Below are 13,111 nucleotides of genomic sequence, written 5' to 3'. Positions count from 1 at the left end.
AACCCTTCCATAACAAAGCCATCACCTACAGAGAGATGAACCTGGAGAAGAGTCCCCTAAGCAAGCTGGTCCTGGGGCTCTGTTCACAAACACAAACAGACCCCACAGAGCCCCAGGACAGCAACACAATTAGACCCAACCAAATCATGAGAAAACAAAAAGATATTTACTTGACACATCGGAAATAATTAACAAAAAAAGAGCAAACTAGAATGCTTTTTGGCCCTAAACAGAGAATACACAGTGGCAGAATACCTGACCACTGTGACTGACCTAAACTTAAGGAAAGGTTTGACTTAAGCTGCACTCCCAAACCTCCTGCCAAATGTATGACCATATTAAAGACACACATTTCCCTCAGATTACACAGATCCACAAAAAATTTGAAAAACCTACCACATTTTTGATGAACTCCCATATCTACTGGGTGAAATACCACAGTGTGCCATCACAGCAGCAAGATGTGTGACCTGTTGACACAAGAAAAGGGCAACGAGTGAATAACAAACACCATTGTAAATACAACCCATATTTATGTTTATTTATTTTCCCTTTTGTACTTGAACTATTTGCACATTGTTTCTACACTGTATATATACATAATATGACATTTGAAATGCCTTTATTCTTTTGGAACTTCTGTGGGTGGAATGTTTACTGCTCATTTTTTTTTGTTCTTCACTTTTGTTTATTACCTACTTGACTTGCTTTGGCAATGTTAACATATGTTTCCCATGCCAATAAAGCCCTTGAATTGAACAATTGAATTGAGAGAGAGCGAGAGAGAGAGAGAGAGAGAGAGAGAAATGTGCGTGTGTTGACTATGGCCAGCCATGTCTCTCTCTGACAGGAAAATTAATGTTGTTTAAAGTCCCCTGTGACGCATGAAAAAACAAGCTGTTATCTGTTACGGAAACATGCATCTCTGTGGTGCTTTGATAATTCTCTATCATTTCAGACAACATAGAAGCCATTGAAAGATTTATGGCAATGGCATCAATTTGAGACATTGTAAAATGCGAATGCCCTCAAATGCGCAGATATTGTTAATTTATGCATTATCAGAGAACATATGTTGTTTTTTCACAGAAGTGGTATTCAGGTGGAAATAGAAAGGTGAGAATTGAAGATAGGTGAGGGCATAGTTGTGGTCTGAACATGCCAGCTCTTGTTGGGGTAAGGATGTGGGAGCCAGTAGGTATAGAATGAGATCTGAGCAAGTCCTGGATGTTATCTCTCTACCTGTATTCATTTGTGTAGCTTACCTTCGCTCTGTCTCTCTACCTCCCTTTCCCTCTCACAGTCTAGAGTTTGGTAATCACAGTTATCTCCACTATACTCTAAAGCAGGTTAGCGTTTTTGGTTATGAATCTTGTTCTGGAGGCAGCTCTGCAGAGTTGTCAGTTGCTGGCACAGCCACAAAATCTAACCACGCTGCTAATCCTAATGCCTAAACAACATTTTTGTTTTCAGGAATTTTTACAATATAACCAATTTAGACTTTGCAGCTGACCTATGTAATGGGAAATCGCTTCTTTCTGCCTCCAGGACACGACTCGTGACAATAAACATCAACCTTCTACTCTGTATGCGCTTCACTATCCACGCATAATTGAATAGAGTCCAGTTGATTTGAATGCTGCACAAGTTGACATATATGTTAAAAAAACATAAGATATGGCGACATCTGGTGGTATGTGGTGACTCCTTTTCCGAATATATCTAATTTAAGCAGTGGTGGACGTGGCAATGACGTCAGTATCCGGAAATGACCCGGATTCAAACTTTTATTCCCGGCTTGGTAAAAACATAGAACGATCTGTGAATTCTTGTGGATTTTTGCTAATAGTAAGTTGAAACTGATCACGTTTATCGAGGGAACCTATATATATATATATATATATATATATATACACATTTGATTGATGTTGTGATGAGAGAGTTTTCTTTATTCAAACAAAACATTCAAGCCACATCTCTAGGGTAAACTAAAAATCAGCTGTGATGGAGTCGGCTCTTTAAAACTAGCTAACGTTAGTTAGTCAACGGTAGCTTGGCATAACTAAATAGCTCAGTACCTAAGAACATTTAAATGACAACAGATATCTAGCTAGCTATAATTTTATATTTCATCACTGTCAGATAAGCTGTATGGTAGCATTTCGTTTGTGTTGCCGTGGTAATGATGGATTTGCTAACATTAGCTTACTTATTACTAGCTAGGCACATAAATGGCGGTGGGGAGACTTGATTGCTAAACAAATTGGCCAAGCTCCGATTTGTTGGGGGAAACTGAGACAACGTATTGGTAGCTAGATGGGTAGCCCGGGGCCCGACAACCTAGCAAACTGTCACTTGAAATTATTTGGTTATGTTACTCCTATCATATTACAGATACATTGAGAATGCCCGTGTGCATCATTGGACACGGATTGACGCCTCGCAGTTAGGAGTTGACATCAGGAGGTGTAGTGACTGTTTCCACGGAGCACGGACCGGTCTATAGTACACTACCGATATCTTTCAGACGTCAGACCCTTCCTCCTTGGCGTGCCCAGTGCAGGCTGGCGATATACAGGCAGCAGGATGACGTGCAGGGATCGAACCAACGAGTTCCAGTCCGCCTGCAAATCCCTACAGAGCAGACAGGTATGTAGGTATGGGAGAGGCAGTGGCGATTTTAGCATGTAAATCTTGGTGGGGCAAGATTTTTTTTTGGGGGGGGGGGGGGGGGGGTGCATGCCAGCAAAGCCACAACACTAAACAATACATTAACTGCACTATAACGGTGACAAACGGTGCCCACAAACTGTTAGGGCCAACATCATCATTATTATTATTATTATTTTTTTCTTCACCTTTATTTACCCAGGTAGACCAGTTGAGAACAAGTTCTCATTTACAACTGCGACCTGGCCTAGATAAAGCAAAGCAGTGTGACACAAACAACAACACAGTTACACATGGAATAAACAAACGTACAGTCAATAACACAATAGAAAAGTCTATATACAGTGTGTGCAAATGAAGTAAGATTAGGGAGGTAAGGGAATAAATAGGCCATAGTGGCGAAGTAATTACAATATAGCAATTAAACACTGGAGTGATAGATGTGCAGAAGATGAATGTGCAAGTAGAGATACTGGGGTGCAAAGAAAAAAACCAAAAACAATATGAGGTAGTTGGATGGGCTATTTACAGATGGGCTATGTACAGGTGCAATGATCTGTAAGCTGCTCTAACAGCTGATGCTTAAAGTTAGTGAGGGAGATATGTGTCTCCAGCTTCATTGATTTTTTGTTGTTGTTGCAATTCGTTCCAGTCATTGGCAGCAGAGAACTGGAAGGAAAGGTGGCCAAATGAGGAATTGGCTTTGGGGGTGACCAGTGAAATATACCTGCTGGAGCGCGTGCTCCAGGTGGGTGCTGCTATGGTGACCAGTGAGCTAAGGCAGGGCTTTACCTAGCAAAGACTTATAGATAACCCGGAGCCAGTGGGTTTGGCGACGAATATGTAGTGAGGGCCAGGAAACGAGAGAATACAGGTCACAGTGGTGGGTAGTATATGGGGCTTTGGTGACAAAACAGATGGCACTGTGATAGACTGCATCCAATTTGCTGAGTGGAGTGTTGGAGGCTATTTTGTAAATGACATCGCTGAAGTCAAGGATCGATAGAATCGATAGAATACAAGGGTAGTTTTACAAGGGTATGTTAGGCAGCATGAGGGAAGGAGGCTTTATTGCGAAATAGTAAGCCGATTCTAGATTTAATTTTGGATTGGAGATGCTTAAAGTGAGTCTGGAAGGAAAGTTTAGTGTAACCAGACACCTAGGTATTTGTAGTTGTCTACATATTCTAGTAGTCAGAACCGTCCAGAGTAGTGATGCTGGACGGGCGGGCAGGTGCGGGCAGTGATCGTTTGAAGAGCATGCATTTAGTTTTACTTGCATTTAAGAGCAGTTGGAGGCCACGGAAGGAGTGTTGTATGGCATTGAAGCTCGTCTGGAGATTAGTTAACATGGTGTCCAAAGAAGGGCCAGAAGTATACAGAATGGTGTCGTCTGCGTAGAAGTGGATCAGAGAATCACCAGCAGCAAGAGCGACATCATTGATGTATTCAGAGAAAATAGTTGGCCTGAGAATTGCACCCTGTGGTACCCCCATAGACTACCAGAGGTCCAGACAACAGGCCCTCTGATTTGACACATTGAACTCTGTCTGAGAAGTAGTTGGTGAACCAGGTGAGGCAGTCATTTGAGAAACCAAGGCTGTTGAGTCTGCCGATAAGAATGCGGTGATGGACAGAGTCGAGAACCTTGGCCAGGTCAATGAATATGGCTGCACAGTATTGTCTTTTATCGATGGCGGTTATGATATCATTTAGGACCTTGAGCGTGGCTGAGGTGCACCCATGACCAGCTCGGAAACCAGATTGCATAGCGGAGAAGGTATCGTGGGATTCGAAATGGTCGGTGATCTGTTAAACTTGGCTTTCGAAGACCTTAGAAGGGCAGGTTAGGATAGATATAGGTCTGTAACATTTTGGGTCTAGAGTGTCTCCCCCTTTGAAGTGGGGGATGACCGCAGCAGCTTTCCAATCTTTGGGGATCTCAGATGATACGAAAGAGAGGTTGAACAGACTAGTAATAGGGGTTGCAACAATTGCAGCGGATCATTTTAGAGCGAGAGGGTCCAGATTGTCTTCCCCAGATGATTGTACTGGTCCAGATTGTCTTCCCCAGATGATTGTACTGGTCCATCCTTAATTTCGATTAAGACATTAATGAGCGAGAGACGACAGACGTAGTCAATATAACTCTTTGTTCAGCACTTTTGAAATGTACAGCGACAGAATTCAGAACGTGGAATATAAACAGACAATGAAAGTTCTTACAATATTCAATGATTACATTTCTCTTAAATAGGTTTTTAGCAAACAGGCACACACCTGCTGCGAACGATGTGTTTACAATACCGCGTTGGTGAAAATAGACCAAATTATTAGGGTGAGGCACATGGGGTAATAACAGCTTACTACACAACATACCATACAACTCTCCTTCTGTGGCCTCCAACTGCTCTTAAACGCAAATAAAACTAAATGCATGCTATTCAACCGATCATTGCCCGCACCTGCCCGCCCATCCAGCATCACTACTCTGGACGGCTCAGACTTAGAATACGTGGATAACTACAAATACCTAGGTGTCTGGCTAGACTGTGAACTCTCCTTCCAGACTCACATTAAGCATCTCCAATCAAAAATTTAATCTAGAATCGGCTTCCTATTTCTCAACAAAGCTTCCTTCACTCATGCTGCCAAACATACCCTTGTAAAACAGACTATCCTACCGATCCTTGACTTCGGCGATGTCATCTATAAAATAGCCTCCAACACTCTACTCAGCAAACTGGATGTAGTCTACCACCACTGCTCTCGTTGGCTGGCCCTCGCTTCATACTCGTCGCCAAACCCACTGGCTACAGGTTATCTACAAGTCTCTGCTAGGTAAAGCCCCGCCCTGGGTAAAGCCCTGCCTTATCTCAGCTCGCTGGTCACCATAGCAGCACCCACTCGTAGCACACGCTCCAGCAGGTATATCTCACTGGTCACCCCCAAAGCCAATTCCTCCTTTGGTCGCCTTTCCTTCCAGTTCTCTGCTGCCACTGACTGGAACGAACTGCAAAAATCACTGAAGCTGGAGATTCCCATCTCCCTCACTAGCTTTAAGAACCAGCTGTCAAAGCAGCTCACAGATCACTGCACCTGTTCATAGCCCATCTCTATACAGCCCATCTATCTACCTCATCCCCATACTGTGTTTATTTATTTTGCTCCTGTTGCAACACAGTATCTGTACTTGCACATCCATATTTTGCACATCTACCATTCCAGTGTTTAATTGCCATATTATAATTACTTCGCCACCATGGCCTATTTATTGCCTTAACTCCCTTATTTGACCTTATTTGCACTCACTGTATATAGACTTTGTTAAAAAAAAATGTTGACTGTATGTTTTGTTCATTCCATGTGTAACTCTGTTGTTGTATGTGTCGAACTGCTCTGCTTTATTTTGGCCAGGTCGCAGTTGCAAATAAGAACTTGTTCTCAACTAGCTTACCTGGTTAAATAAAAAATACACTTAGTATTACTTTATTAGCTACAGAATACATGTCTCTCTGGTATCCTATATCATTTATGAAGCAGTATAAGACATTTTTGGACTCACGTTGTTGTGATGTGCTTGAACAGGAAAGTGGCGCTGCGGTCCTTCATGGGCAAATTTTGTCATCAAAGAGAAAGATGCTGGATTTACACTTCCAAGTTGAATCACCGTTCAAAACGTGTTTTTCCCCTGAGTTCCCAGTTGTCTTGAACTCAGTTAGCCACTGATTCCTTCCCAAACCACTCATTGTTGAATTAGCGACTTCCAACTTGTTGTCTGTTTGTGTAATGTTTATGTTCAATGGCCGATGAGCACCGAGACGTTTTATCTGTCATTTATTTTCATATGACAAGGATGGAAAATAATTTGATTGTCGGCTTGATTCATGGTGATGACTGCTAGCTAAGATTTTGAAAGTATGATGTTGACAGTCCAAGCAAAGCTACTGTAGATTTAACGATGTCATTCTATCTGTGGCAAATGACCTTGAGCCTTCATGGATGGGCACTTCTTTTTTCTATTTGTTACTTTTACCCCTTTTTCTCACCAATTTCATGGTATCCTATTGGTAGTTAGTCTGGTCTCATCGCTGCAACTCCAGTACGGACTTGAGACAGGCGAAGGTCGAGAGCCATACATCCTCTAAACCCAGTCAAGCCGCACTGCTTCTTGACACAATGCCTGCTTAGCCCGGAAGCCAGCCACACCAATGTGTCGGAGGAAACACCGTACTCCTGGCGACCATGTCAGCATGCATTGCGCCCGGCCCTCCACGAGTTGCTAGAGCGTGATGGGACAAGAACATCCCTGCCGGCCAAACACTCCCCATAACCCGGACGATGCTGGGACAATTGTGAGCCCCCCATGGGTCTCCCGGTCATGGCTGGCTGAGACAGAGACTGGACTCGAACCAGGATTTCTAGTGGCACAGCCTTAGACCACTGCGCCATTGGGGAGGCCAGATGGGCACTTCTAATATAACTCTAATCTTAGAATTGGCGATGACGTACTGTTACATGAGTGACACACTTTTTTTTTAACCTAAAAATGCGGGGCTGAAAACATGTGGGGCTCTGCACTAAATGACGGGTCGCCACTGGGGAGAGGCAAGGGCAGTGATGTTGAAATAGCCATCTGATCAAGGCTGGGGGATACTAAACAACCTATGGGAGATAGAGGAACCTATTAATTCCCCCTCTTGTAATCTGCCACAGATGATGTCTCTTTTTTAATCCCTCTTTCTCATTCTCTCTGTCTACAGAATGGTGTTCAGCACATCAAGCCAGCCCTCAGTGCTCTCAAGCAACGCAGTGACTTCACCCTCATGGCCAAGTGAGTCCCACTGCCAGCCAACTTGATCATCATTACACAGTTAATCCACTCAGGGGTGTAGTTGGCACCTGTGTCTGATTTGAAGTTTAGTAAATAGCCAGTTGTTGCTGTTAGTTTCTCCATGGTGTTTTAATCACATTGTAGCTCTGCATGATCTCTTTGGAATGTAGGCTGTTCTTTTCTGTTGTCTTATCATTTTACTGAAGGACATACTTTACATTCCACGTATGTACATGCACTAGCAGTTTCTTTTCACCGTGTTCATGTTTAGGCCTATCACTGTGATACCAATCTTGTGTTCTTTTGAACCTTTCCAGGAGAATAGGGAAGGACTTGAGTAATACATTTGCTAAACTAGAGAAACTCACTATATGTAAGTATATGTCAATATTTATGTTTCAATATTTATGAGTCAAATCGCCATTTGGAAAAACTCTGCGTTTTTCTATAGTTCTGGATATGTCTGTTTTGACCTTTTCAGTGGCTAAAAGAAGATCTCTATTTGATGACAAGGCAGTGGAGATTGAAGAGTTAACCTACATCATCAAGCAGGTGAGTGTTTTTTTTTGTTTTTGAATTGACACCGATACAGGAAAAGCAGTCGGCTGTTTCTCGTTATGACCTATAAATCGCAAACACGATGACCAGTCAGTCAGGTGGAATCTCTATGCAAGTGACAGACCTAGCTGTTTTAGTGGACGCAGTCTGTGTTACACTGCTGTGCCCTGTTTGACTCCCTCCGCCTCTCTCCCACTATTCCCCTCGCAGGACATTAACAGCCTGAACAAGCAGATTGCCCAGCTGCAGGATCTGATCCGTTCACGTGGAGTGCCCAGCGGCAGACACATCCAGACCCATTCCAACACCATCGTCATCTCCCTGCAGGTCTGACTGCCAGTGCCTCTCTACTGCATTATGTAACTGATGTGGATGAGTAAAATGATGTAGCCATATGAAACCTGAGGCTTTATAAAATCAACAACTCCTTGTTTTGTTGCAGTCCAAACTGGCTTCTATGTCCAATGACTTCAAGTCGGTTCTAGAAGTAAGAACGGAGGTAAGATTCACTGGAACGTTCTGTCACTCTGGAACTTTCTGTCATTAAACCTCATAAAATCCTCATAATTGTAGGTTGCCTATATCGTTCTCATTTTCTCTTTCTCTAGAACCTGAAGCAGCAGAAGAACAGGAGAGAACAGTTCTCACAGCGTCACGTCTCTTCTCCTCTCCACGCCAACAACTTCAGTAAGAAAACACACCACGTTTACTTCACCTTCAGCCTCTAATTCCTACACCAGATCACTTCACAAATGTCTCTGTGAATTCCAATCACAGAACTATTTTCTCTTCCTTCTAACTGACTATCGTTTCTCTCTCCTCTGCCAGAGAGTTCAGTGTTGATGCAGGATGAGTCAAGGAGTATGGGGGCTGAGGTCGCCGTCAACATGGACAACCAGTCTAACCCTCTACAGCTCCAGCTCATTGATGAGCAGGTACAAACACTTTATTATCACCTGTATTGTGTCTGTCAGTGTTACTATAATGCTGTTTCTCTGTGGTGCAGGACTCATACATCCAGAGCCGTGCAGACACCATGCAGAACATTGAGAGCACCATCGTAGAGCTGGGCTCTATCTTTCAGCAGCTGGCTCACATGGTGAAGGAGCAGGAGGAGACAGTACAGAGGTGAGGGAGGGGGAGGAGAGCAGTATGATGGGGAAGCAGGGAAACAAGGTGGATGAGGGAAAGAGGAGTTGAGGGAGAAAGAGATGCGGTGTAGAGGGGTGGAGGAGGGGAGAAATTGAGATGCTCGAGCACCGCCCGGTGTGTGTCACAAGCCCTATGTGTGTTTCCTCTCCCATGTAGGATTGATGCTAACGTGGAGGACACTCAGCTCAACGTGGACATGGCTCACACGGAGATCCTCAAGTACTTCCAGTCTGTGTCCTCCAACCGCTGGCTCATGGTCAAGATCTTCCTCGTCCTCATCGTGTTCTTCATCGTCTTTGTCGTCTTCCTCGCCTGAGCAGGGAGAAATTATAGATAAAGAAGTGGAGGTTGAAGAAGAGGGAGATGGAAAAGTTCATTGTCTTTTGACAGGTTGCGTCACTCCTATGAAACGCTAGTCGCTTGACCAATAGTTCAGACGGAGTCATGCTATCTGACATAAGACAATGGGAAAGGTTGGGCTGAGACGAGGGGTTGCCACAGCAACAGGACAATGGGACAGGTGGAGTGTTATTGAACGGTCTGGGACTTGAGGTCCAGCAGCCCAAGAAATGATAGTATTCTGCTGCCTAAAGCCTTGGAGAGCGTTTCTGGAGTGACCCTAGCAGATCTATTCTGTTGCTACAGACATTGATGAAATACCCCTAATGAAAAGGATATGCTATCGGAACACGCTTTGTTTAGTATAAATAGTATGTTCTTTGTTACTTTAGAGAATAATTCATCTTAAACATTTAATCAAAAATGACTTATTTAATGGTTTGATTCTGCAAACCTAGTTTTGTTTCTTGGTAGATTTTCTTTTACCCCTCATGTAGCTTATTGTTGATTGGTTGTAAGACAGGGTGTCATCAACTTTCTCTCTGACATGAGGGCCAACACAACAGACTGGAGTTTTATTGAATTGTAATCATTTCTTTAGATTTTTGTTCCTCATTATTCTAGTTTTATTAAAGAGAGACTTGAACAATTCTCCCTCAGTATCCTTCACGCCACGCATGATTGGAAACTATTGTTGGTTTACTTTCTTTTTCTTTTGTTTCTTATTTGCCAAAAGGGTACTTTCAGTTTCAAAGAAATGTGACAAGACACCTGTGGTCTAAACTGTTTTATGACAGTACAAGATTAAAGGTGGTTTAAACTGAAGAGGACATTCCCTTCATAGCCCCAGTCATAAACACAATGTGACGAGTCAGACCCGAACAGTTTGTAACAAGTTACTTAATACTGTTATTGCAGATCTAACAGTTTAGATTGCCTGGTTTACCTGCCAGCAAGTCAGCTGGGGTCAGTCTGAATACTGTTGCCAATGGTTTGCATCCCAAATGGCACTCTATTTCCTATATAGTGCACTACTTTAAACAGAGCCCAAGGGCCCTGGACAAAAGTAGTACACGGGTTGCTATTTGGGACCCTAATTAACAGGTTGTTATTAACAGGTGACATGTCATTGGTTATGACAGGGTTATGTAGAGCTGAAAGTACCCTAGTGAAGTCTTTCTCAACCAAACTTCCCTGCAACTTGTCTGTTTGGACCTCACTGCTTTATTGGGGACTGTCCTCTTCATCTCCTCTCATTCTCACTGAGGACAGATGTTTATGTACAGGCTATTATTTAATGACCGAACAGAACTTTTTTAATAAGAAAACACTCCTATTTCTTCCCTCTTTTTTTTGCCAAATGCCTTGACTTCTACAGTGTGTAAAGTGAAAATAGTGCTAATGTATTGGATAGAAGTGCATATTAAAAAAGAACAATGGGGAAGTTGTGCAAAGGACTGTAATTCTTTACTGAGTAAGAGGATTATAGAATATTGATTTAATGAATTGTTATAGAGTAACCATGCCAACCAAAGGACTGGAACTAAGCTATGCAGTAGTAATGGCCCCACAATAATCCACACAAACTAATTTATTATCAAGGATCTGTTGAAAAATAAGACCTGTATTTTCTAGTTCATTTTACATGCATTTCAAGTGTTAACGCATTCGGAAAATGTAATTCACAATAAAAAAACAAAATAGTATTGTATATCTGCTGGCTAAGCTTGCAATTCTACTCTTGCATATGTAACTGCATTATGTCTAAACAGTCAGTGGAAATCTGCTGAGGTGTGAGCTGTCCTCATGTTGCATCTCATCTTGACCTTCTCCCCTATCAATCTCATCTCCTATTCTCTTTCTCCATCCCTCCCTCAGCCAAGTGCACTCTGTTCGATGGGGGTGATATCAGGCATGCTCATGCTCCTCCCCTTCCTGGCCGCTCTCGCCACGTTTGCTGCTCCCTCCTGCTGCTCCACCTCGTCTTCCTCGTACCAGCTCGACTCCTCCTGCAGGTTGCCACGTGACCCGCCCAGGCCCCCACCCCTGAAGGGAGCGGGGCGGAACTTGGAGCGGAAGGTTACAAAGGAGAGGCTCTTGCTGCGTTGTTTGTCCCAGCCGGCTGACCTCATCCTCATCTCCTCGTTCTCCTCTTCTCCCTCCACACAGTCACGTAGAACCGTGCGGAACAGACGAGCCACCTCGTGAACCTCCGGCTCAATCTCCGTCACCAGATTCCTGAACCTGGGGTAGAGGGCAAAGGTCAAAATGAGTTTGTGTGATACTGACAAAGGGATAAAAGGAGGCACCAAGTTCACTTTGGAGACATCAGAACCTGTTGAGAATGATCATGAATCCATTTCCATGATCTACCTGAGACATTCAGGATATGTGTTGTGTACATACACCTCTGACACGGATAAGGTACAAAATCCCACCTAACAATGACAGGGCCACACTGAGACGGTGGCACCCTGGCACACAGGTCCTGCAGTTCTATCAGGTCTCGGGGGGTCAGCTCATAGGGTTGGTGGGTGGGGGCAGTGGCCAGCCAGCTGTAGTCAGCGGAGGAAGAGCTGCGCCGGCGCCGGCCCTCTTTTGTCACCCTTTCCAGGCGGATACGTTCGGTGCGCTTCACCATGGCACCCAGCTCCAGCATCAGAGTGTTGGTGACTAGTTCTTCTGCCGTACGCTGTCCAGGCACTTTCGGCTCCAGAGAAAACACTGCTGACCAGGGGAACATCTAGGGAGGGACAGAATTTAATCAACTTGATTTATTCCAGATGGGCAATTATTGAGAGAGGAATCAGCCATGGGGATGGGACCAATACAAGTTATTGAAACTGTTTTCATGCTGCAAACTCACGCTATTAATTTAAACACACTTAAAGTAAATGTTGTGTAATGTATCTTAATTGTTCAACTTTGTTTAACTTTGTTTTAAAATCTTAATCAAATAATTGCTTCATTAGGTAGATAAACACGCCTGGGGATGTTACTTGATTGATAGAACTGTAAATATAGGTAATTAGATTCACTGAATCGCTTTCTGCTTTAGGCGACCTGCCTTTTTCACGACACAATGTAAACGTTAATTTACCTGTAGTCAAACAAAAGCTTGATAGCTTACCTTTTACAAAAGTCAATTATTGAGTAGTCTCCTTGTTGGTTAGAAATCCTCTTATCAAGATGCAGACAATGCCTTCATTTCACAGTTCCTTTTTTTTGTTTCTGTTGTCTTTGGTGTGCAGCTGCAAAATATAAACGGTTAAAAAGAAAATGTCGACTTTCACTCCTACACACCACTAACTGACCACCTTGCTACCTTGAAGGTCCGTGGCAGATAGGTATGTGTTCCTTCGTGATTGACAATGAATGTAATCCTGTATTAATATACAGATTGATTGACAGGTCTTTTACCGGACTAACCTCATAAGCACACCTGGAGGTGTTGCTAGATGTGTCAGCCTGTACATATCCTGTCAGCCAACTAGAGCAGCGTAGCAGCAGGGGGTACCAGCAGTTTTGTTCAGTAAGCATCTGTCATCTGTGAATCAA

The 13,111-nt window shown here is 43.4% G+C and overlaps 2 protein-coding genes across 3 annotated transcripts; one reads left to right on the top strand and one right to left on the bottom strand.

Moving 5' to 3' along the window:
* Positions 1 to 1,770: 1,770 nt before the first annotated feature.
* On the top strand, positions 1,771 to 11,264 carry LOC139366452 (syntaxin-5-like). 2 transcript variants are annotated; one of them, XM_071103947.1, is made up of 11 exons: positions 1,771 to 1,848; positions 2,395 to 2,649; positions 7,434 to 7,504; positions 7,822 to 7,877; positions 7,986 to 8,056; positions 8,273 to 8,389; positions 8,505 to 8,561; positions 8,671 to 8,749; positions 8,891 to 8,997; positions 9,069 to 9,190; positions 9,371 to 11,264. In XM_071103947.1, the coding sequence occupies exons 2-11, from the start codon at positions 2,587 to 2,589 to the stop codon at positions 9,528 to 9,530; spliced, it is 903 nt and encodes a 300-aa protein (XP_070960048.1). In that variant the 5' UTR covers positions 1,771 to 1,848; positions 2,395 to 2,586; the 3' UTR covers positions 9,531 to 11,264. The 2 variants fall into 2 exon arrangements, with proteins under 2 accessions (XP_070960048.1, XP_070960049.1); XM_071103948.1 differs by having other exon boundaries at positions 1,785 to 1,848; positions 2,528 to 2,649; positions 9,371 to 11,150.
* Positions 11,035 to 12,804, bottom strand: LOC139366453 (protein RD3). The gene is made up of 3 exons (XM_071103949.1): positions 12,684 to 12,804; positions 11,992 to 12,296; positions 11,035 to 11,797 (listed from the first exon to the last, which is right to left on the bottom strand). The coding sequence occupies exons 2-3, from the start codon at positions 12,294 to 12,296 to the stop codon at positions 11,428 to 11,430; spliced, it is 675 nt and encodes a 224-aa protein (XP_070960050.1). The 5' UTR covers positions 12,684 to 12,804; the 3' UTR covers positions 11,035 to 11,427.
* Positions 12,805 to 13,111: the final 307 nt, after the last annotated feature.

Source organism: Oncorhynchus clarkii, chromosome 14, assembly GCF_045791955.1.
Source record: "Oncorhynchus clarkii lewisi isolate Uvic-CL-2024 chromosome 14, UVic_Ocla_1.0, whole genome shotgun sequence".
NCBI classification, from domain to species: Eukaryota; Metazoa; Chordata; class Actinopteri; order Salmoniformes; family Salmonidae; genus Oncorhynchus; species Oncorhynchus clarkii.
Note: the sequence above shows the minus strand (reverse complement) of the source record. Positions and strands in the feature narration are given on the sequence as shown.

Coding starts and splice junctions, on each gene's coding strand:
- LOC139366452 (XM_071103947.1), top strand. CDS start 2,587: ATGACGTGCAGGGATCGAACCAACGAGTTCCAGTCCGCCTGCAAATCC. Junction 8,750..8,890: donor TCTCCACGCCAACAACTTCA/GTAAGAAAACAC, acceptor CTCCTCTGCCAG/AGAGTTCAGTGTTGATGCAG. Junction 9,191..9,370: donor CAGGAGGAGACAGTACAGAG/GTGAGGGAGGGG, acceptor TCTCCCATGTAG/GATTGATGCTAACGTGGAGG.
- LOC139366453 (XM_071103949.1), bottom strand. CDS start 12,296: ATGTTCCCCTGGTCAGCAGTGTTTTCTCTGGAGCCGAAAGTGCCTGGA. Junction 11,798..11,991: donor TGTGGCCCTGTCATTGTTAG/GTGGGATTTTGT, acceptor CCTCTACCCCAG/GTTCAGGAATCTGGTGACGG.